The sequence below is a fragment of the Panthera onca genome, chromosome F1, assembly GCF_046562875.1.
Source record: "Panthera onca isolate mPanOnc1 chromosome F1, mPanOnc1 haplotype 2, whole genome shotgun sequence".
Taxonomy (NCBI): domain Eukaryota; kingdom Metazoa; phylum Chordata; class Mammalia; order Carnivora; family Felidae; genus Panthera; species Panthera onca.
This window is the reverse complement of record NC_138355.1, coordinates 48,001,040-48,026,824: the sequence shown is the minus strand read 5'-3', so window position 1 is coordinate 48,026,824 and position 25,785 is coordinate 48,001,040. Positions and strand designations below refer to the sequence as shown.

The following is a 25,785-nucleotide window of genomic DNA, read 5'->3' as shown; positions in this document are numbered from 1 at the left end:
ATTTGTGGTATTAACTGAATGCCAGTTCTAAGCTAAGGACATTACTGATTATCCCATTTGTCCCTCACAAGACACTTATGAGATGGGTATTATTATTTCCATTTCACTGATTAAAAAAAATGGCTTGGAGGAGTTAAATAATCTGATAAATCTATTGGCTTCTAAAATATAAGTCTAATAAATGCAGAAGTCCTATCTCAACAGGTCATTAGTCTATTCCCAGTACAGACCAATAATATCTGTTGCATGGATGAATTATTATGAGTTAGGAACACATGGAGAAGTCTAGTAAGTCCATGATGTATTAAATCTCAAGTCCTATTTTCATAATCTTTATGCTGTTAAAGGTGTCCAACACATGGCTTTAGAAAGGATTGATGGATCTATGGATGGATAGATGGTTAAAATGGACAGAGAGAAGAAGAAATAAAAAGGAAAAGAAAGCAAAAAAAAAAAAAAAAAAAAAGAAGGTGGACAATATCCATTCTTCCTTTCTGTAAGAGTTAGTGTGAGAATTAAATTAACAAATTTATATAAAAAAAACACAACACAGATAATAACTAAATGCAAGGTACCTGATAGAAGTTTCATTAGCAAAAACATAATATGTTCCCTGATGATTCTCCCATGCAGCCAGTTCATGCATTTTTGTGTCTCTTAGAGTCAAACTGTTATCTGCCACACTGCTTACAGGACCAGCCTTGGGTTATAATGTTCATGAAACACAGCTGGAACTTGGATGAACAATCATTTACTAGAACTTTCCAAAAAAAGAAAGAGTAGCTGAATAATAACTAACAAAAGTACACACAAATATAGGACTATAGTTCTATACGAAATACAATCATACTTAGTGTCATCAAATTAGCAAAGAGCTATTCATATAAATTTTAAAAAGAAGATAAATTTTTCTTCTAATTTATTTCTTAATGTAAGACCTTGTATGATTATATTAAAATTATTGGTCACGGATGAGTCTGTACTACACTTAAGTAAAAAATAATTGTTTCAATTACATATGGAATCCTGACTCCAATACATTTCAACTGTATGTCCTTGAGCAAGGTCTTTAAGCTCTGAGCTTCAAATTCTTAGGGTAAAACGGGACACCTATTCAATCAGGGTTATGAAGAGTAATGAAAAATACACATAAAGCACCTAGCATAGTTCCTGGCACAGAGTTGGTACTCAGTAAATATGTTTAGAGAAACACAGGCTAACTTCTTTTAAACTCTAACTAATTCAACAACTAAACTTTCTCCCTACGTACACTGTTTCAAGTTGAGACTTTGGGGCAAATATAGAGTGCATTCCGTTTTATCCTTAACCTGCATAATACTTACATTATCTTAGCTTCTGACTTACCCAAGTTATATTTATAACAACACCATTTTATTTATCATTTGGCTTTACTCTGAAGTGTGACAAATTTTTTTAATAAAATTCATAGGCTAGTAAACAATGTATTTTTAAATTATCTTTGTTTTTTATTTCAGCTGTGCATTTTGATCTATACTGCAGTCACAGATCAACATAGGAAATAATAATTATTGATACAGATCTATACTATATATCAAGTACTGTTTGAGCTTCAAATTAAAGCTTTTGGAGACTTTTGTTCCTGGACCACAAGAAACTAAACAAATTTTATAGAGACATTTCAGTTCATCTGTGACTGCTACATTTAGTTGCTTGCCCATGCCTCAAATTCATTTTATCCCAGATCCTAGAATAAGATGTGGTGTGTGTGTGTGTGTGCATGTGCACGCGTGTGCATGTGTAAGAACATGACAGAACGGGTTACAAATCTCAGCCACGCTATTAACAAGCTAATTAGCAAGTTATTGACTAAGTTTCCTTATCTCTAAAATGGAAGAGTTTTGGTGAAAAATCAAATTAAGATAATTTATGTAACAGGTTCAGCAGAGTGCCTAAAGAACTATGCAAATACTTAACATTTTTTGCATTTACTTTGGCTGTCATCATAATTTTCTATATTAGATATATGCCAGTAGTTATTTCAAATTGGCCTGTGAAACAAAAATGTGATTCTTAACTTACTAAATGTGAACCAGCTACACAACAACCATGGCAAGAAATCACAAGTCCATATCACACAATACTTTTAAAGAGCATACCATATCCCGCTGTAGAAAGACCCAAGTGTTTCATTCTATTATTCACAAGTTCAGCAAGCTCTTGTCTTTCTGACCTCCTGTAGAGGTTCAGTCGCTGCTGGGTTATTTTCTCAGCTGTTTTACCAGAGTGTTTTGGACCTTTTCTGCTCAGTCTTCGGGCCCACTGCATGCTCTTTCTCCGCAGCAAGGGATGGTCTGACTGGTCGCTGGATGTTGAGTTGCGGTGGTTGCTTCGGTGATGACCTTGTTCTTTGCAGTCTTTGGTGTCTTCCCACTCTTCTACACTGATAGATATTTGAGACTGTAAAGGAAATGGATATGGATAATTAGATATTTTAGGGATAATTGTAACCTGGAGGTATGCTGGTATCTTTTGCTAATATCTTGGTATAATTATATATCTCAGGAGACTTTCCCCAGAAAGAGCAAAATCGTGATCATTGAATCCATTTTGTTACCACCAAAAATATTACTTGAGAATACTTTTTTTGAACTTATATATGAACCAGATATCTTTGCATCTGCAATATAACCCTACTAGCATAGAGTTGTTTGGAGACACAAACAAAAAAAATATTATTTTTAAAAAATTTTTTTAACATTTATTTATTTTTTGAGAGACAGAGACAGACAGAGCACGAGCAGGGGAGGGGCAGAGAGAGAGGGAGACACAGATCCAAAGCAGGCTCCAGGCTCTGAGCTGTCAGCACAGAGCCCAACACAGGGGTCGAACTCATGAACCGTGAGATCATGACCTGAGCCGAAGTTGGTCACCCAACCGACTGAGCAACCCAGGCACCCCACAAAAAAATATTTTAAAATTTTATTCAAATAAAGTCAATGTAATGAACTTTTCCAAATCTACTACAGGCATTTCACATGAAATTTAAATAAATATAATGCACGTTGTTTTACTTTTGGAATTCATAATATTTTAAAAGATTTTTAAATTATTGCTCTTTCTCAAAATGGCATTGGAATGAACTTTGTAAAGTGTGTTTTTTTTTTTAGTTTACTCATATGACCCAGAAGAAAACAAAACCACTTTTTAATTAGTTCATGCATTAACTATTCATGACATAAACCTTTTTCTCATTAAAATATTAAAACGTATTTCAGGAACTGTTCTCAGTATTCTAAGTGAAAATCTGTTGTAAATATTAATATTTCACAAGTGTACTCCAGAATCATAAATAAAATTTAAATCAGGCTATTCTCCATTGGAAGCAAAAACAATAAACAAACTCAGAAAGTGTATTTTGATTTACTTTTTTACTACTAAATCTGATTTTTAAAGTAAGAAGCTTTCCTTTGATTGTAGGCCCTTAATAAATAAAAGCTTCCTGTTTCAAAATGTTGCTTTTCATACCAGGAATTTAAACGAAATGCAACATGGATCAAAGCTGAAGGTCTTACCTTCTAAAAGGATGCATATGCAAATGAACAGTTTCCTAAATTGTACTGTACATAAGGGCAATACTCATGAATCTGCTAACTGTGTTTCCCTTCTATGCATGGAAGTTTGAACTTTAGCTCTATCATTCATGTTTTGCTGGGTTTCAAAGTAATACCGTTTAAATGACCAATTTAAGTAAGGTCAGGAGGTAGATCCAATAAAACCCTTTAAAAGTGAATGTAAGTTATCAAGTCTCAGTCAATGCCTTCCATACAATTCCTAGTGGCAAGCTATGACATTACCTCACACTTAAATTCAATGAAAAAATTTAAATATTCATCCACATTTCTGTTTCAAAACAGTGAGCGACATTAAAAATAATTTGTTTTAACTTTCAAATCTCCACAAGAGAAAATTTTATTTTAGTGTTTTTAGAAAACTTATTTGAGACACAGAATTTAAATTGGAAGTAATAAAATTTGGATGCTGCCTGGTTTTGCAATCATGGATACTTTTATGAGTCTTAACTTCCTCTAGTCTCACCTACTTGATAATATACTGTAAACCCTCTTCTGTGGAAGTAAAATACATAAGCCCTTGAGTAATATCTACCATCATTAAATAATACCAATCTTTGTTCAGTAGATTCAGTTTATATGTACTTTGTAGCAAAAATGAAAACATACAGATTTAGACATTTTGGCTTGCAGGGTTTTGTTAATCTTAAATTTATTTGAAGTGATCTTTCTAGTCAAAAGTCCCTGTGAGTAATAGTTTGATTTCCTACAAATGTGTGGAAATAGTAACCTTGCCAGTCCCATAATTCAAGTAGAGGGTGAAACCCTATCTGTCTTTGCAAATGATTTTTCTTAGTTATATATACCAGGGAATGTATCAAGCAAACATCTAAAACATGAACTGAAGCCTACGTATGTATAAGCTAAAATTACTGAATACCCTGTTCATCATTGTTTTGAATTTTCGTAAGAAAGGAATGGCATGATTTATAAAGAAAATCCATAGGAATCACAAGGCCTTTTTGTCAATTATTCAATAAAATAAGTATCATTTCTTTGTATATTTCACTTTAAGTACAGAAAAAAGGAATTTGAAGGATTTGAAGATTAATTTTAAGAAATTTGAACCTGACAACACATAGATTATTCCTTGTGTGTTTGAAATTTGCAGGTTTTTCTCCATATTTCCAATATGACATAATGAAAAGTATGTATTTTATGAATTTTATGTATTAAGATCACAAGTTTGAATGATATTTTGGATATTTCCTAGCTTTGTTCCTACAACAAATCTGCTTTAACCACTATGTAAAACGAGAATAATAATAACCATCTTCTACCTCATTGAAATGTTGTGCAAATTCCTATAACACATCAATGTAAAAAGAAAATATGTGCCAACTATAATTTTCTACATATAATAATAATAACACATCCTAGTTAGAATAATTATTGACAATAACAATTACACTGGAAATAAACATTAGTTTTTCTATTCCTGGGTAGCAAATATGTGTGTGTACACCTGTGTGCTTTTTAAAAAGGTCCATTTAGGGGCGCCTGGGTTGCTCAGTCAGTTAATCTTCTGACTTTGGCTCAACTCATGATCTCATAGTTCATGGGTTTAGGCCTGCGTTGAGCTCTGGGCTGACAGCTCAGAGCCTGGAGCCTACTTCGGATTCTGTCTCCCTCTCTCTCTGCCCCTTCCCCACTCATGTTCTGTCTCTGTCTCTCAAAAATAAATAAATGTTAAAAAAAAGTTTAAGTCCATTTATAGATACACTTTCTTGCTGCCATCTCATCATCTGGATTACCTCTATTGTGTTTTTAACATGACACACCATAATCTAGTGGAAACAGTGTGGTGCTGGGAGACGAAGAAGTGCCTTGATCGTAGGACTTTTTCCTGAATTTAGAGTCAGAGTGACAGACTGCTTAAAAGCAAGACCACTGCCATCAGATAGACCTGGGTTTAAATACATGTTTCACCATTTACCAGCTCTGCATTCGTGGTTATGTAATTTAAACTCTCTAAGATCACGCCCATTTCCCTATATGAAAAGTGGTAATTATAGTTTTACTTTGCCCACAGTGTTTTTCTGAGACCTAAGAGATAATACTTGAAAAGTGCACAATATAGTGCCTGTCTCAGAAAATGCTCACTAAATATTAGTTAATATTATGGTTCATGATCTGGTATGAAAAGACAGTAAAAGGGAGACAAGAGGAAGAAATAATTATGAAGGGTTATATAAAAGTGAGAAATGGGTATGAAAAAGACAGGAATGACTCATATTTCTGATGTAGTTTTCTCTATCAGTAGCTGTATTTTACAAGAAATCAAGGTGTTGTAAACAAAGATTCCTTGGGCGTAAAGATTCCTTGGTTAAAGTTTTGTGAATCTGAAGAAGAGAACAAGTATTTAAGTGGAAGGGGAGATTTATTGCTCTGCACTGCTTCTAGAACTTATTCTTTATTATTTCTAGGAATAATGGGAGGACTCTGGTGTGAGATTTTTGTACTTTTACTATCAGAAGACTAACATAATTACTAACATGAAAATCAAGATTTAATACTAATGTTTACAAGAATGAAAAAAGACATTTTCATATTGCTATTGCTATGGTCTGATCTGAATGTTGTATCCCCTCAAAGTTTCTTTGTTAAAATCTTAAGCCCCAAAAGTGATGGTATTAGTAAGTGAAGTCTTCAGAAGATGATTAGATTGTAAGTGTTGAGCCCTCATGAATGGGATTACTGCCTTTAGTAAAAAGACCTCAGAGAGATCCTTAGCCTCTTCTGCCCTGGGATTAGCCAATGAGATGTCTGTGATCAGAAGGGGGCCTTCACCAGACCATGTTACCACCCTCCCACTTCCAGCCTCCTGAGCTGTGAACAATCAATTTCTGTTGTGTATACGCTACCCAGAGCCTGTGGTAATTTACTATAACAACTTGAATGGACTAACACATATTTTTTATGAAATGCTTCTGGGAACATATTTATGTAGTTCAATAAGGAAATGAAAAATTCATATGGCTAATCAACAGTTTTCATATAAATTTAAAACATTATTATTTTTAAAAATTATATTATTTTCCAAATATTGATCAAACTTAATATGGCTTTTAAAAAGGCTACAAATATTTTTTCACAAGAATGAGAACTGGCAGAAAATGTTTCTTATGGCTAAAACAGCTTAGTTTCATTGTTTTCAGAAAGGTAGAAAGTGTCAGAATCACAATATATATCAAACATTCTTTTCCACACTCTACACACACAAACACATGCACGCACACACACACATGCACACACACACACACACACACACACACACACACACACACACACCAAAATGACTCAGTTCAACTTCCTCTCTTTTTTTTTTTTGTTGAAGTTATTCATGTCATAAGGTTATTGAGCAATCTGTGGAACAAAGTGGTATTTTAAAATAAATCAATTCACCCAATAGTTTGAAAGTGAGTGTTTGTAATCTAGATTCATGACTCCCTTAAGAATAGTTTTATAGGCTTTAAAATAGACTTAAACTGTGCTATGTGATTTATGATTGAAGACATCCTGAATTGTTGTTAAAGAAAACTGAGGAGAATGAAATCACTAAAGGTATGTTAGTTTAACACTTTATAAAAGAATTCCTATCTAATGTTTTTCATTAAAGGAAGGTTAGGAGCGCCTGGGTGGCTCAGTCGGTTAGGCAACTGACTTTGGCTCATGTCATGATCTCATCTTTCCTGAGTTCGAGACCCACATAGGGCTCTGTACTAACAGCTCGGAGCCTGGAGCCTGCTTCGGATTCTGCGTCTCTCTCTCTCTCTCTGCCCCTCCCCTGCTCGCACTCCATCTCTCTCTCTCAAAAATAAATAAACATAAAAAAATTTAAAGGAAGGTTAAATTATAAGAATACTTGAGAGATCATCTGAATTTAATCCATGTGCACCTTGGCTAGTGATCTGGGGTCTCATGGACATTTCTTTGTATTAAAAAAAGTTCACAAAAAGATGTTTCCCCACTTTCTATAAAGGCTCAGATTAACCAATTCCTTTAGTCTGTGATCTAAGAAAAGATAGAAAATAACTAGTTACATTGTATTTAGATGTATTTTCAGCATATTTTCAGAATCACAGAGATAAGTAGACAATAAACAACATTATAGTCTAAAATATGCTGACTTTGGAATCCAATACTACATTGTATTTTCAGTCCTACCAGGCTAATACCTCATGACTTCGAACAAACGAACTGAGCTTCTTGAAAAATAGTGACAATTTTCACAATTTTCGATGCAAAAACAAACAAGAGAATTCTGTAGTAATTCTCTAATATAAATTCTAAAGTCAAATAATTACTCAAGAACTAAGGCTCAAATGATAGCTTCTTTTTAAAAGTTAATCACCTGGTGGAATAGCAAAACTAATTTCAATCTCTTGACTTCATTTTCTGTATCTAAAAATCAGATATTTCGTCTCCATGTTCTATTTCATCTACTAGTCTGTGAATATAAAGTTTACCCATAGCACGTAGAACCTCTAGTAACTCACCATTCCAATCTGATAACCTCAAAGTCAAAATTTAATTTTATGTCCAAGTGAAAAAAAAACCCAGGTTGTCTATTTAGAGACAGTGCTAAATAATCCACAGACTTATCCTAGCTTTCTAGCACTGTTGAACAGAATACATCTCTCTCTCTCTCTCTCTTCTCTTTTTTCTCCTCTTTCTCCTTCCATCTCCCCCACCCCATATCTAGTACCTATCTTTCTGTTATTGTCCCTAAAAGAAAATCAATCCTAATCAGTTACTCTTATGCTTATGAATTCACTTTCCTTTTTTATTGTTTGTTCTAAATTTATACATTAAGTTGCATATTCACACATCCTTGGCAATATTTCGTGTGTGTGTGTGCATGAATGTGTGTTTAATTAAATCTTTCCTTTCTTTGGTCTCTGTGGAATTTTGAAACCTAGCTAATTTATCATCTTGATATTATTTCTCACATTGTGGTTCATTTTTTCCCCTGGGCCTTTAAAACTGTCATTCAGAAACAATCAGTGTACAGGGGTTTCAATTACCTAACAGCCTTCCTTGTGCTTTTAGACCCAGAAAATCATACTTTTTTCTTCTTTAAGATCTTAAATATTATTGTTATGTAATTGCTAACAACATGGTGGCTGTCTTCCATAGAATTTACATTGATCTGAGCTACTAAGAACAAATTGAGAAGGGAATGTGGTTCTTATTTTAATTGGCTGTATTATTATATCAGGTGTCCTAGTAAAGTGATTCCTAAAGATGTACATGATAGATGGATGGCATATATATTAGCTACTTTATTTTTCATCACATGTTTAGGAAGTTATACTCCAAAAGAACTACTTGAGAGTTGTCTAATTTACATAGACCAAAATCTGGGCAACGTGTGTGGGAGTGGATATTAAGGGTGTGGGACAATGGTAGAAGAAACATAAAGTTGGATCAGGCAGTATTTATTGATATGGACTCATTAAGTAGAGATTCTGCACTGAAAGTTTCAGCTTGGGGAGTTAGAAAGGGTTCTAACAGTTTATCTGGTTGATTGGCTGAAACATGTACCAAAAGGTGACCCACAGTAAGCAAGTTGGACATGCGGAATCTAATCTGGTTTAATGTAAAGCAAGGGATTTAAAGTTGTGAGAAGATTGGAATGTAAGAGTAGATTTTTCACTTAAAACATATTCACCCACAGTGAGAGGGTCTAGAAGGCATTCCTTTCACCGCAATCGTGAGGAATAAATTTGTGAGCAGAGCCTCGGTACCCTTGAAGAGCTCCAAGATCACTCTTCTCCCTGGGCCAGACCATAGTCTGATAATTGCAGTCACTCAGTTGGGAAACCTGAATGCAATGGGAGTAGCTGGATCCCAAGGAGGCATGGGCCAAGTGGTAGCAATCAACTGCCCAAGGTAAGCATGGTTATAATGGACAACAGAGTCAAAGCAGCAATCAGAATAGTCTGACTTGCACAGACGCATGGCACTGGTGTTCCTACAGGTAAAATAGGTGGGAAAACCCACTAAACTCTTACCTGATCTGCATAAGCATAAAACATCTAGGTCAAGTGAACAAAAATCTAACCTGAATCATAAAAATAGAGTGTCACAGACTTTCAAATAATCCCCAGAATTGAGTCAGTTTACACAACTAGAACGCTTCATAGGAGAAGAAGCTTGTTCCTTTTGCGGAAGGATCTGGCATAGTACCAAAAACTTATACCGTTAATCTTTTTCCCAGCCTTCCCCAAAGAGACATACAACCTTTTACCAGGGTGACTGTACACTGAAGAAAAGGAAATAATCTGACCTTTTAAAAAGACTACTGGAGACTGGCTCTGAAATGATTCTAATTCCAGGACACTCAAAACATCACTTTGGTCCACCAGTCAGGGTAGGAGCTTATGGTCGTCATGTGACCAATAGCTCAGGTCTGTCACACAGTGGACTCAGTAGGTCCCAGAACCCATCCTAATGATATTTTTCCAATTCCAGCCCCACATTGGCTCCCTGACCATACTGACCTACTATGATGGGAAAGGGCAAGCAGAAGCCACTAGACCAGTGGAAGAAAATATTAAACCAAAAGCAATACCAAATTCCTAGATGGACTGCAGAAATCAGCGCCACCATCAAGGACTTGAAATATGCAGTTGTGGTGATTCCCACCACAACCCCACTCAACTCACCTATTTGGCAAGTGCAGAAGACAAATGGAGCTTGGAGACTGACAGTGGATTACCCTAAATTTAACTAGGTAGTTAACTCCAACTGCAGCTGCTACACCAGATGTGGTTTCACTGCTTGAACAAATTAACACATCCCCTGTACCTAGTATGTAGCTATTGATCTGGTACATGTCTTTTTATCCATCTCCATCAATAAGAAACACCAGAAGCATTTTGCTCTCGGCTGCCAAGGACATCTTCACCGTTCTACCTCACTGGTATATCACCTCTCCAGCTCTATGCCATAATTTAGTTTGTAGGGACCTTGACAACCTTTCCCTTCCACAAGATATCACGCCAGTTACATTGATGACATTATGCTGATTGGACCTAGTAAGCAGGAAGTAGCAACTACCCAAAACTTACTGATAAGACATTTGCATGTCAGAAGGTGGAAGACGGATCTGGCAAAAATACAGGGGGCTCTTACTTCAGTGACATTTCAAGGGGACCAAAAAAGAAGCACAATACCTAGTGGGCTTTTTTGGACAGTAGAGGCAACATATTCCTCATCTGGGTGTGTTAACTCTGGCCCATTTACTGAGTGACCCCAAAACCTGCCAATTTTTAGTAGCCCAGACCAAAAAAAAAAAGGCTCTGTAAGAGGTCCAGGCTGCTATGCAAGTGCTCTGCCACTTGGGCTCTAGGATCTAGTAAAACCAATGGTGTGTGCAGTGTTGCTGGCAGATAGGGATGCTGTTGGGAGCAAAACCCTGCCATCCTCTGCGAATGGCTACTCTTCTTTGCGAACAAAGGAGCGAGCTCCTTTAGGGCTCTCTTAGTATTATTGTACTCTGTGGGTTAGGTCAATGGAAAACTGCAAGAATCCAATCCAGATAGAACTACTAATGGCCCAGACCACTAGACAGGAATGAAGATTTGAGCCACCTCACCAGACAGGTGCTGGCTGAAGGCAACAGGAATATAGAATACAAAAGGTAGAGGAAGGAAGTACCAGCTATGACCAAGTGAATAGTTAACAGAAATAAGGAACGCAATTGTCATGCATATCTCTCCCTTATTTTGTTATAAATTTATTTGACTGTGTGCATGTGTGTTAAGAAATATTTTTGTTTTCTTCCCTCTCTTATTTCTTTATCATGTAATGTAAAATGTATAGGCTTTATATCATACTATTTAAGTATTGTTAATTTTACAGCATACTATTTAAGTTACAGACATCAGGGAGACAAGGAAACATCACTCAAGGACTTTAGCTCCCCTTTGGTGAAGGACTTAGTGTGTTTTTATTTGTACGCAAAATAGTTATGTTAACATGTTAAAAGGAATTAGGACCTTGTTATTGTCTTTGGAGATTAAGCATGTTCTGAACAGATGTATAAGGTGCCTAACTGACAAAGAGTGAACTCATGAAGGTTAATTTTGTGTGTCAACATGACTAAGCCACAGGTGCCCAAACATCTGGCCAAACGTTATCCTGGGTGTGTCTGTAAGGGTGTTTCTGAATGAGATTAACATCTGAATTGGTAGACTGAGTAAAGCAGGTAGTACTCCCCAATGTGGGTGGGCCCCATTTAATCAACTGAAGATCTGAGTAGAACAAAAGGCTATTCTACTTAACTGCTTCAACTTTGAACACCAGTCTTCAGCCCTTGAATGCAGCCCTTGAATGCAGCTTCCATCTCAGCTCTCCTGACTCTCAGGCCTTCAGACTCAGACTAGAGTTACACCACGAGCTCTCCTGGGTCTCCAGCTTGCCAACTGAAGATCTTGGGACTTCTTGCTCCCCATAATTGCATAAGCCAATTCCTTATAATAAGAAACACACACACACACACACAAACACATCTACCTCTCTCTCTCTCTCTCTCATATATATATATATATATATATATATATATATATATATATATATATATATATATCTCCTTTTGGTTCTGTTTCTCTGGAAGACTCAGACCAATACAGTGACTTATGGCCCTTTACCCTACCCTCTTGGTGCACATGTGGAATCGCCAGTCTCAACACTTTTACCAGATTTGGGTAAAGGTGTCCCTCCTGTCTATGAGGGTTGATCTCAATATTTGGCACAGCAAGCAAGGTATGCAGGCAATGGCCACTACCACTGAGGATCTTCTTTTGCTGAGGCTTATTAACTGATTTCACTTCCTGCTGCTCAGCAAAATTTTTGAGTTGTGTTGCCGTCAATTGTCAACAGTTTTATGCTGTGCAGTTTTATGCTGTATCTGTAGAGTCCTCCCAAGCTTCTATTTATGATTAACTAATATAAGTTGGGAATTTTAATAATGAAAAGATAGGTGTTGGGCCACAGGGGCTGGGTGGCTCAGTCAGTTTAGCATCGACTTGATTTCAGATCAGGTCATGATCTCATGGTTCATGAGTTTGAGCTCAGCATCGGGCTCTGTGCTGATAGCTTAGAGCCTGCATGGGATTCTCTCTTTCCCTCTCTCTCTGCCTCTCCACGCCCCCCCCAAAATAAATAAACCTTAAAAAAGGTAAAAAAAAAAAAAAAAAAAAAAAAGATGTGGTTTAGAGATAATGCCCTCGTTTTAACTTTTATACCTCAGAATCCTCAGTTGGGGAATATGAAATAGATGAGAAATAAGAAATTAAGAATATGAGAATGTATAGAAAAATTGACTATTCAGGAAGCCAAGAATGAAGCATTTTTTATGGAATAGAATGGGTGATGACTATTATCAAATAGTTCTTACTACAGCTTTTTGCCCTCTACTATATATGTCATAAATAATAGCTATTGTTATAGAGGCACTGAGGAAGAGGAAAATACATAATAAAAGGTCATTAGCTTATTTAAGACCATAGCACTACCCATGATGGGAGATTTTTAAATAAAAGTTACTCACCTTTTATTCATACAAGTATGTTATAGAAGTGACTGGTGATCCTGAGAAAAGAATTTGCTAAACAGCAATATTTAAAGGTTAATATTTCTCTAAAGTATGCATAACTCTTTTAAGTTGTAGTGTTCAGAAATATATTTTAAATGTTTAATGAAAATGCCTTTATTATGTCATGTTTCCATGAAAATGTCACTAACCAATGCCACTAACACTATTTTACACTATTTTCTCATTGTTTTTCTTTTGAAGTCAGATGATGTCCACTTTTTTTCACTGTGTAGTAGTGGAAAGCTTTTGTCTTCTCTGAAGGTATAGCATTTCTGCTCCAAGTAATGCTTACGTTTTTTGTCTTTTTAAAGAGAAAGTGATATTATCGGCATCAGAATTGCTATTACCACATATTTGACAAGTACTTTTTTTGTAGGTCTCAAGACACCCCTTCAGTCTTCTAATTGTTATTTAACTTTAACTGTCATCTGCCACATGTTGATGTGTGTCCACTAGGCCAGAATGAAAGTCTGGCCCAAATTTAGATTGATTTCATCATCATTAAATTTGGTTTATAAGGAAACTAAAGAGTGGTTTTCTTTGACCAATTCATCCATTTTATGTCTAGAAACAAATAAACATAAGAGTGTACTTGCTTTCTACATAAAACACCCTTTTGGGGTTTCTATGATTAGGTTTTAATGTATTATACATACTTGTGTGTGTGTGTGTGTAAAGAATAGCTTATACATCTGAATAAACTGACTTACAATCAACAAATAGAAGAGCACTGAATAAGCACATAGGTTTAACATCCTCATAAAGGCATTCCAATGGCTTACATTATTAGAATCATATTTTCATTGCCAGCTCTGTCTTCTTCACAGTTCAATTTTCTCTTACCACTTTCCAGAATTACAGGAATACACAGCCTAAAACAATGGTTTCAACAGTGAGTATATGTGTGTGGGGGCAGATCCTACCCATTGTAGGGCAAGTTAGGGAGGATATCATTCTATCACCTCCAGCATTTTACAGTCCAGAATAAAAGGACTTAAGCATATAAATTCATGAAAAACCATTACAGTGATTCTAATGGGCCAATTCCACCATTTTAAACACTGTTTCTCTCTCCCCCTTTCTTTTTTCTATCATTTGAGAACCACTGACCTAAAACATATGGTAGTTATGGATAAATGAGCCTGTGGAAAGAAAATTTCTGTGATATATTTAATGTCTTAATTAAATTGCAGGCATAATGGGGGTGCCTCGGTGACTGAGTGGAGCATCTGACTCTTGATTTCAGCTAAGGTCATGATCTCAGGGTCACGGGATTGAACCTCATGTTGGGCTCTGCACTGAGTGTGGAGCCTGATTCCTTCTCCCTCTCCCTCTCCCTCACCTCCCCCTCTAAAACAATAAAAATAAAAAAAAGAATAGATACAACGATATAAGACTTCACAGATATAAATATTCACATTCTCATGTAAAGAATCTACACAAAACAGTATTATTGATCCAAGTATACTGTTGCTTACAGAACACCACTCCATTATGCAGACCTAGATCAATCTTATAATTTTCCATCTGGTTCTGATTTTGTAGACTCTAGTGGCCATTCAACAGAAAGCTGTAACTAAAGGCCTAATTTACTTCTTATGGCTGTGCAGAGTGAAAGCATGATCTCCATGCAGTTTAAGATGTTAAGTGGACAGAAAGTCATGACTATGTAGTAAAATTAAATCAAACAGATTGGATTCACTTAAACAGCTTCCTGCTAATAAGTGTTTCAATGAGATTCTTATTAAGTTAGAGTAAGGACATAATGCAAGTAAGAAATGCTTTCCTGGCGGTGGAAATGCACAAGATAAGAATAAAAGCCAGAAAATATTTTAAAATAATTGTAAAATAAGGTAAGAAAAAAGATCTAAGAGTATATTTTCTGTAAGAGAAATTGTGAAACAAAATTACAGATGAGCTTAGACTCACGGTGTGTGTGTGTGTGTGTGTGTGTGTGTGTGTGTGTGTAATTAGAATGCATTTGAGGTATATAGTGAATATATACATGTTTGACTAATATTATAAAGTATTTATCCAAATCACAAGAATACTTACTATTATATTATTTTATAAATTTAAGTGTGTTGATACAAATGCTTTCTAAGGAATGTCATCCACTCAAAATGGTGCAGCAGTGAAAACTGATGAATTAAGATCTATGGTACTCTATGTACTCTGCTCCAGAATCGTTTGCCATTAGCTATGAATAATTAACACACAACTGCCCTTTATTCTAATTTGTGAAGTGATAATCATATGCTCCCTACTTAGTCTTCACTTTGCTGTGTGTTGAGAAGAGACCATTTTACACACAGCTAGTAAAGGGAGAAGCCAACATTTAAACCCAGATCATCTGATACCAAGTTCATTTCTCATTTGGTCAGGCAGAGTAACTGAATAAATGATCTGTAGCAGACACAGGGACAGAAAGATTATCAATAAAGAATGGTTAGAATATAAAGTAGTGTAAAATCCAGCAATAAGAAATTTGATTTGATATAGTAGGCATCAAATATACACTATATGCATCATGCATCATGTGAATAAAGTAAGGAATATGATCATTAATCTGTTCTATGCAAGATATTGAAGGGAAGAGAATTTAGATATTGTAAATCCACCAAGAAGTAATTAAATTCAAGAAAAGACATGAAGTTTTCATGTTAGCTTTCTGAGAAATCTTTCTTGTATGTTTACTGACACGTACCAATCATCTTGATGGGTGCCATCGGGTGCCTAGTGGTGCTCAATAAATATTTTTACCTCCTAGTAGATAACAAAGTGAACATGATCTGGCAGAAAATAGGTTTGACTTCATTTTTATGAATTACAAGGATGGAAAACACAAATCTGCCATCCATCAACATAGAGGTAATAATTGAAACCGTAAGACACAACGACTGTTGCAAGATCAAGTGTAGAAAAAGACCAAAAGACTATAAAACATACATTTAGTAAATGCCTGCTTATGGTTCCAGTGTCAGTTCCCATGTTGATTCTTAAACAAAGCATCTGAGGACCTCAGAGCAGATGGTGGAAAAGAGAGAGGTAGTTCAGAAACCGGTAGAGGCTGCTACAGTGAGACCTGGTGATTAAAAGAGGCTCTGGTGTCAGTGATAAATTCTAAAACCAGGTCTGCTATTTCCAGGGCTTTTGACCTTAGTCAAGTTAACTTCTCTATATCTCTGCTTTAAAAACGTGAATAATGTTGGGGCGCCTGGGTGGCTCAGTCGGTTTAGCACCGATGCTTGGTTTGGCTCAGGTAATGATCTCACGGTTTGTGAGTTCAAGCTCCGCATCAGGCTCTGTGCTGACAGTGTGGAGCCTGCTTTGGACTTTCCCTCTCCTTCTGTCCCTCCCCACTTGCTCTGTCTCTCTTTCAAAGTAAATAAATAAACTTAAAAAAATGAGAATAATATTGTCTGCCATATTGGCTTATGGTGAGGATTAAATAAAATAATAAAGTGCTTAGCACTGGGCAGGGATCAAGATTAAGCCTCCAGGTAAGACTACTTGCAATGAACTTTAGCCTAAACTCAGGTGGTTAATGGAGCACTTTCTGGAAGTTAAAGATGAAGACCAGCCCTAGAAGTCCTAGATTGCTGCAGCTACTTGGGAGTCTTGAGCTCCAGAGCCAATCCCACGGACAACGGGTTAAGGACAAGCCTTCAGATGGGAGATCACGTTGGCAGTATCTCAAATGAGCTGTTATAGGCAGAAATTGAACAATAGAAAGAGGGAGGGAAGTTTAAGAAATGAACCAATAAAAACAGGTAAAACACATAAAGAAAGTAACTCATAATATAAAAACTGAGGGTAAATAATTTTAAGATGTAGAAGATAATGAACCCTGATAAAGGTTATATGATGTCTAAATAAATTAAAACTAGTTTAAAATGTCCATGATTTTGGCTAAAGACTTTTAGTGATTCAAGAAGAGAATAAATACAGTAGTGGGGAGAAACTGTGGAAGACATTGATAAGGAATAGAATAAACAGCCATATGAGCTTTTCTCAGATTTTAACAACAAGAATAAGATAAGAGGGGCGCCTGGGTGGCTTAGTCAGTTGGGCGTCCAACTTCGGCTCAGGTCATGATCTCACAGTCCGTGAGTTCGAGCCCCACGTCTGGCTCTGTGCTGGCAGCTCAGAGCCTGCTTTAGATGCTGTGTCTCCCTCTCTCTCTGCCCCTCCACCGCTTATGTTCTGTCTTTCTCTGTCTCAAAAATAAATAAATATTTAAAAAAAAAAAAAAAAAAAGAATAAGATAAGAAAGAAAAAGAATAAAAGGGGAAATTTTTCTTGAGAATTTGGGAAACCCATATATATTCAAAGGTAAAGGGAGAGAGTTGATGGGGAGAGAAAAAAACCTAAAAACAAAAATTAGAGCTCAAAAAGGTGAAAATTGTTGTAGAAACAATCAGAATTACAAAGATAAATGTCTTCATATCCACAGTACAATTAGAGGTTTTTTTCCTCCATAAAAAGTATTGCAAGAACGATACTTATATTGGAAGACTCAAACCCTCCAGTAAATGAAAGGGAAGACACTTTGCTTACACAGGGAGCTGACTGAAAGATGTTTAGACCTAGAATAATATCTATGAGAAAGAAAAAACCTCCATGGGTAAACTTGCAATTGGCTGCCATGATTCAGCAATGTGCCAAACTTTTGCCTTTTAGCCCCCAAGTGGTAAGTTAGAGAAAAGAGGTGATGGTGATGTGTACCACCTGAATACAAATGCAGAACATCTGAATCAATATGTAGAACTGCAACATAGCCAAAACCTACATCTGAAAGATTCAGTCCATTTCCAAACATAAAACTATAAAGTTTTTGACCAAATGAAAATTTTGTTTTTCCTGGGACACAGAGGAAACCCTAGCAAGTGTTTCTACCACTGTGTTTCTACCACATCTGGACTTATACCTGAGAATCCCTTGAGGAAAAGCAAGGTGAAACAACTTGGCTTGTGACATATTACCAAATATTTTATTAAATATTGGATGCCAATTCACTGCACTTGAAATTTCATTTGTGCAGCTGGTCAGGTCAGATATTGGTATAATTTAAAACTTTAGAAATATATGTTTGATCTCATTTGAACTCAAAGTGTTATAAAACATTCTAAAAAAGCAACAATAAAACTCTAAAACATGTTCCCCAAAATCATTCTGTGCCAGGGATATGTTCTACATTGATCTAAAATTTGATCTTAATTTGCTCAACCTGCAGGCAGTCATGGTAGCTGAAACCCCTGAGCGTCTTCATGCCAAACAAACACTATATTTTCAGTGTGGACCATCATGTGAAATAGGTCGGAAAGCAGTCCTCTAAAGCATCATTCATGCACCCCAAAGTGAAGTTTCCTTGGTGATTACTTAGTAAATTCTAAAAGATTTAATATACAATAAAACAAAATAAGAATACTGAAAAATAGAATAGCTGCAACTTTTAAAACTTTAAATAAATAATTTAAGATGTTTAAAATAAGTTAGTGAACAGAATTTGCATTTATTATATAGATTCAAATGTATGACATAGGTAAGACAATAGTCATTACACCAAAAATTTGGATAATATAATACAGAACTTTTCTCCAAAATTCAACAAGCTGAAAAAGATGTGTACTCTCAGATGGCAGCTTTGGCACACAACTTTTACACTTAATGGGCTGAATTCTACCACTGCTTTCACATTCAAAATGCAATTTTTAAAGTTGAAAATGCTTAGATTTGTAATAGTTACATTAATTATGTTAATGTTTGGGAGTGTGTGTTAGGTGCTAAGACCATAATGACAATTGTTTACCATAGTTTATACAAAGAAAGTGGAAAATAAAATTAAAAATACAAATCACAGGAAGATGATATCAAGGTTTTCAGCAATATAAGTGCATGTACACATACATAATATTAAGAACTTTGTTTTCATTGTAATAAATCAATTATTAGCACTGATCACTGTTATCAAACACTAAACTGATGGTTTCTTCATGACAATAAATTAAAACTATTAAAGAATAAATTCAACATTAAAAAGTATGCTAGAGAAAGCCATCCCACGTCCTATTGTTCCTATAACCCCTTCTAGGGGGACCAGCCTACACAGGAAGTGTACAAAAAGGTATGTTTCATATCACATTTTCAGTCCCAGCTGCTTGCATTTAAGGTGGGCCCCTCACTCAAGGACAGACAGACAATCCACAGCCACTAAGTGATGAGTAGGTAATGACATCACACAGTAAAACATATGATTGGATTAATACATAAACATTGTTTGAAGACAAACAGGTAAAATGATCTCACAATCTTATTAGGGAAATACAGACACACTAACTTGAAAATAGAGCATTTATAACACCTCAGCTTAATCAATTTTTTTTATTTTAATATCTGAAATATTGAATTCAATCATTAATATATCTTTCCTTTTAACAGCTCTGAATTCACAATTAAACTGGTTGAGGAAAGGGAGACAAAATACTTACTTGTGATGCTATTTCTCGAGACTGACACAAAGGAAGGAAAAAAGAAACATACAAAATACAGTTTAAACAATGACTAAACAATACATACATGAAACGATCAGCAACAAAGACAAAATATGACAAGTCCCCACTTAGCACTCACATTACAATTATGTGATTCATTGTTTATCACGGGGCTTCTGAATAAAATTAGATAAAGAATAGATTATTATTTTAAAAGCTTCCCAGAAACTTCTTATTCGATTATTTTTTGTTTGTTTGTTTGGTAAAACTGTCTCTCTAATCAAAAGAAAAAGTGGTACAAGTAGAGAAAATAAAACAACTGACAGAAGCTTATAAAGTTCATGAGAGAATATTTGATATGATTATTGGCATTCAATAATCATTGTTGGCATTAATATCTGTACTGTTTTAAAATTTGCATCTCATATAAAATTGTTTTCTAAAATTTAATACTTCTAAATTTAGATGTTGTAATAAGATTGTTTTTCTCCAATGCATAAATTTAATTCATTTTGAGAAATATTCCGAGCTTTCACATTGGCTGTGAAGTCTAAAACTTGATCTGTCCAGCCACCATACAACCCTTAAGTAATTAGGGGATATAAAAGTCATGCTATCTTATTCTTCAGTTCTAAAGAATAACATTCTATTCACTTTTCAATAAGTGGAAGCGAAATTTTCAATTATATTCCTTGATATAACATTACTCAAGTCTGACAAATCGTCTAGCATTCTAACTGTTGTCACAAATCTAAAAAATGCATAATGAACATTTAATTACAGCCTCCTTAAAACTGTTGATCTCAGGATTCTTAACACATGGCCCAAGAAAATAAAAACATTGCTTGAGTGAATAATGGCAGAATGGGCAGCTAGAATTTCAAAACTATTCTATCTTAATCCTTATTAAAATAATTTTATTAATGTGATTTTGTACATTTAAAAATACTACGTTTCACCTTAATAGTCAAGAGTTAATGACTGATAGATGGGACAGTCAATGATTAACTATTCCATTAAATCACATGCTTTAAAGTTACAGGATTTACTAACTGTGAAGGTGACCAACAATCAGAGTAACATATTCCACTAATTTATTGTGCACACCGAAGAGATACTGGTACTTTAATGTGCTTTAAAATGATCTTTTTCTAATTTCTAGTACAATTCTCAGTGGTTACAATATACTTCAAACAAATGGGACTTTCAGTACACTGGAAAACGAGGTAAATGCAGTTTCACATTTTCTTACTGAACAACCATAAGAACAAATATGTCTATTAATTAAGAACTTAACAGACTTTGGAAAATGGTACTGTACTATATACTGTATGGTAGGAAATGTCCCTAGTGGGTCTTGGGTAACATTTCATGATAAAAAATAGTAATATTTCTGCAATGAAAAGTAAGAATATTCACTTTAAGGGTGCCTGGGTGGCTCAGTTGGTTAAGCCTTGATTTCGGCTCAAGTCATGATCTCACAGTTCCTCGGATCGAGTCCTGCCTTGGGTTCTGTGCTGACAGCATGGAGCCTGCTTGGGATTTTCTCTCTCCCTCTCTCTCTGCCCCTCCCCAGCTCATGCACACATGCTTTCTCTCAAAATAAATAAGCATGAAAAAAAAAAGAATATTAACTGTAAGTGGAATAATAACATTAAAATCTCACAATTCAAGTGAGATATTTTGGATTTCGGAATTGTGGATAAAGGATTGTGGACAGAAATGTAGTTCCTCTTTGTCAGCAAGAGCAGCATGAGTCCTTGTGTATCCTGTGTTTTTTGAACCAGGAGATTCTGATGTTTCTAAAGATTCCCTTAAATAGACACATATAGACGGTGTAGAAGTCTGGCATGGTGATATATCACCAGCTAAAAGGGGGCGGATCCAGCTGTACCCTACTTTCCATGGACTGATTTCTTGAGTCACTGTATGAACCTATGCTTTATTCTCTGTGTTTGTATGAATTCTCCTTCCACCAGTATACAGCTCACCAAAAAGCATACTGTATTCCAGGTCTTTTGTACATGTTACAATTTTAATGATAAATATTCTTCATCATCATTTATCTTCTCAAAGATGTCTGCTAGAGTAGTATTTCCCCTACTCCCACAGACAAAGCAAAATAACTTTTTTTCTATACATTGAATATAAGAAGATACTAAAGACAGACTAGAAAATGAGTTGGCATGAAATCCCATGTAAAGTTAAATACAACTTTAACTTGTACTTTTTTTTAACTTCATGAAATAACAAGGTAGCAAGGCCTAGTTTTCACTTGTGTTTATCCCTACTACATTCTGATATGAAATGTTGGCATTTAATAAAAAATTATCCACAAGATAGGACTGAACTTAACACTTGATAGTATAATCTGAAAAATAATAAATGATTGGGTCTTATATGACTATATATGACTATAAACCTATTAGTTGTTTTTATTAGTTATAAATACATAGTTTCGTCAGAAAATGTTATGATTTGTTTTGAGAAATAGAAGCTTCCACTATCATCACTTTTATTTCCTTAGAGTTCATCTGCTTTTATGTCTTTTAGCTGGATATGTAGTTTTTATCTGTTTCTATATAGCACGCCTGATAATTTTTTTTTTCAGCCTCTGCTTTCATCTATTCACTTCATACTCTGAAGGGAGAGGAATTAATCTTTTCCACTTATTCGAGTACCTTTGCCATCTCCCATCATTTCAAAATTGTTCAAATATAATTTTGGTCAGATCAAAATTGAGGGCATACTATGACTAAATGCAATTTACAGATGAGCTATACAGGAAATGTGATTACTATTGATTTCCTGCATAATTTTTTCTGTCAGTAGTAATACTGTATTCCTATAGTTAATAACTATCTTATTTTTATTAACTGCTTAATTATGTATGTACTTATATCCTAAGGTCTTTGGCAATTGTCTAATCTTTCTGTAAGATATTGAGATATATAAGGTATTCTGTAGATTTCATCTTCCTGAAGAAATCTCCCTGAAACCTTCTGACCCACTCCAGGTTGCTCTTATGCCTAGTGGTCTTTTCACTGCAACCCTGGGGAGGGATTTCCTTAGCCTCATATTTGTTGCCTGGATTCTACAAAATGTCTGGTTTCTTCCATACCATGATTCCTTTCTCAGTGCATTCATTTCTTTTGGTGGGAGTAGTTTCCTTAGAAAGCAGCCATGGGAAGAATGTTTTTGAAGACAATGCTAAAATATGATTTATCCTACCTTTCCACAAGTCTGAAAGGTTTGGCTGAATATAGAATTCTAGTTCAGAATTGGAACTAGAACTAGTTGGAAACATTCCCTCAACATCTTGAAGGCATTGTTCCATTGTCTTTTGGCTTACGGAGATGCTGTTGAAAAATCCCAAGTATAGTTTGCATGTGACCTACCCCTTGCTCTCCTCTTGAATCTTCTTTCCTTTAATATTCTGAAATTTTATGCTGCTGAGTCTTGATGTGAATTCATTTTAATTCATTATAGTGGGCACTTGATGACCCTTCTGATTTGAAAATTAACACACTTCTATCCTGGGATTATTCTTAAGTTATTACACTGATATTTCTTCAATTTTCCCGCATCTCCTCTGTATGGAAGTCTTATCATTCAGATCTTAGACCTCCTGGACTAGTCCTCTAATTTTATCTTTTCTTTACTGTTTCCATTTTTGAAATTTTGTTCTAGTTTCCTGGTGATTTCTTCAACTTTATGATATGAACTTTTTTACCTCTGGTATTACATTTTCAGTTCCCAAGGTTTTCTTCTTTCCTAAATATTCTTTTAAAAATTTAGTTTCCTGTTCATCTTTCATCCTTGCAATATCTTATCTTTCTAATATTAGTGATCACTTTTCAATATATAACTTTACTAATAATATATATTTGACATAGATAATTTTCAAATGTAAAATTCAGATATTTTAGTAAATCTACCAAGTTGTAAAACCATGACCATAAGTGAGTTTCAGGATATTTCCAATACCCCAATAAACCCCATCATGTTCATTAACTGGTTCCCCATTTCCTCCACCTCACCCTGCTTTAGGCAATTATTAATCTGCTTCCTGTCTGCATACATTCACTTTTTATGACATTTCATAAACAAGAAATCATACTATATGTGTTTTTTGTGTCTGCCTTCTTAACATATTTTTTAAACATTTATTTATTTTAATGTTTATTTATTTTTGAGAGAGAGAGAGAGAGAGAGAGATAGACAGAGCAAGTGAGCGGGGGGGGGGGGGGGGGTGCAGAGAGAGAGGGAGACACAGAATCTGAGGCAGACTCCGGGCTCTGAGCTATCAGCACAGAGCCCGACATGGGGCTCAAACCCACCAACTATGACATCGTGACCTGAGCTGAAATCAAGAGTCAGATGCTGAACTGACTGAGCCACCCAGGTATCCCTATCATAATATTTTTGAATTCATCAAAGTAACAGTACATATAAGTAGTTTCTTTTTATTGATAAATAGTATTCTGTTGTATGGATATACATTTTGTTTATCTGTTTACTAGTTGATGGACATTTAGGTTGTTTCCAAATTTTGGCTATTATGAACAATGCTTCTGAGAACATTCGTATGCAAATTGCAAATCTTTGCATGGATGTATTTTCATTTGTCTTAGGTAAATACTGAGGAATGTAAGTCTTCATTTTGTGCTTTGAAATTGTCTTCTTCTTCAATGATCTATCCTTCCTACATAATTTTTTCTTCATGTTTGTTTATTTTGGTGCCTTTGAGTTTCATTCTATTTCTTGACATATGGAATTTTTAGTTGTCTACTTGTATTTAAGAGTAGGGGACTGATAACATTTATTGAAAGCTCCTATTGAAACATTTTTTATTGAGTTTCATGGTGATCACTGGATTATTGAATATCCCATGTCTACATCTTTAGGCTGTTCACTTGGCTTGGTCAGATTCCCTAGGGAAGACTCTTCTAACCTACTGCTGATGGGTACACTATACAAAATGTACCTTGCACTAAGCTCCCTGAATTTAGTGTGTATCACTGCCCTCAACTATGTCTAGTGTCTCCCAGTCCACAGTATCTGTGTCATCTCTCCACTGAAACAATCTTCAATCTTTGCCAGTGTGGAGTGAGGGACAGTAATACGGCTATCTGAACTGTCAAGGGGAATGGGGATCTGACAGCTATCCGAAAAGAATACGTTAGACTCTTCAATTCTAATTATTAAATGAAGTTTCTACCTCCTGAAATCTGGTGTCTTTCTTCAGTTAAAGTAAGACAACCTTCGTATTTGAGGCAAAGGTAAATCATTTGAATTCTAACGTGACTTTTCTTGAACCATCTGGTATTTGAGAAAGATGGTGGAATGTATGAGTCACTCTTTCATCTCATCAGAGATGCTAAGGTCTTATTCTTTGTTTTTGTATGGTCAGGAAAAAAAGTTTCCCTCTTCACACAAAATCCAATGTCTTTACTGAGTTATTATTTAATTGATGTCCCTTTAAAAATAAATAAAAGATTAATTTAAAAGATATGCACTTTAATGGCACTTTGCATCTTACAAAACTATGATTGAAGATAGATACTCTTCTTCATGTTATCTAAAACCTTTTAAATAAGAAAGCTTATATTATATGTGTTCTTTTAATAACCAATCTTTCTCAAGATTAATTTTTATCTTTTCATGAATCAGACTATAATTACTATATAATTCAACAGTTCTATTTTTGCCTTACTTGCCAGGAAAGTAAAAGTAGAATTCTGGCTCAGCTGTGGCACTAAGTTCATTTTAGATGTAGAATAACATTCATTTCTCGGCCTCTATTAATATATTTTGTTGTCAAAAAATCTTGATGGCTTTATTTTTATCTTTAATTATTTAAGTTGCCTCAATTTTTATACAATAGGCAAAAATATATGTTCCAAAAGATGAGTTGAATTCAATAAAGGAAGACAAGGAGTATCATCTTTATTTAACTCAGTTTCCTTCTATTTCCCCAAGAATATATGTTTTCCATATAAGCTAGAGCTTTGGGGATTTATAAACATTTTAATAAAGTGATCTTTTTTGTGATGGGAAGAACTGACCAAAATAT

General features: G+C 35.1%; 1 protein-coding gene across 9 annotated transcripts in view; it reads right to left on the bottom strand.

The window, feature by feature from the left end:
* KCNT2 (potassium sodium-activated channel subfamily T member 2) overlaps window positions 1-25,785 on the bottom strand; it is a 370,200-nt gene that overhangs the window by 25,535 nt on the left and 318,880 nt on the right. For 2 of the 9 annotated variants that reach the window (XR_014136444.1, XR_013553237.2), the window contains exons 26-28: window positions 19,707-19,727; window positions 2,139-2,439; window positions 576-760 (exon numbers count right to left, since the gene is read on the bottom strand). Coding sequence is in view for 7 of the 9 variants with exons in the window: in XM_078441196.2 (XP_078297322.1) it covers window positions 2,139-2,439; window positions 19,707-19,727 (322 nt within the window). In the remaining 2 variants the exon portion in view is untranslated. The remainder of the gene's footprint in view (window positions 1-575; window positions 761-2,138; window positions 2,440-19,706; window positions 19,728-25,785) is intronic. The other 7 variants (XM_078441196.2, XM_078441198.2, XM_078441197.2 and 4 more) reach the window with 5 other exon arrangements.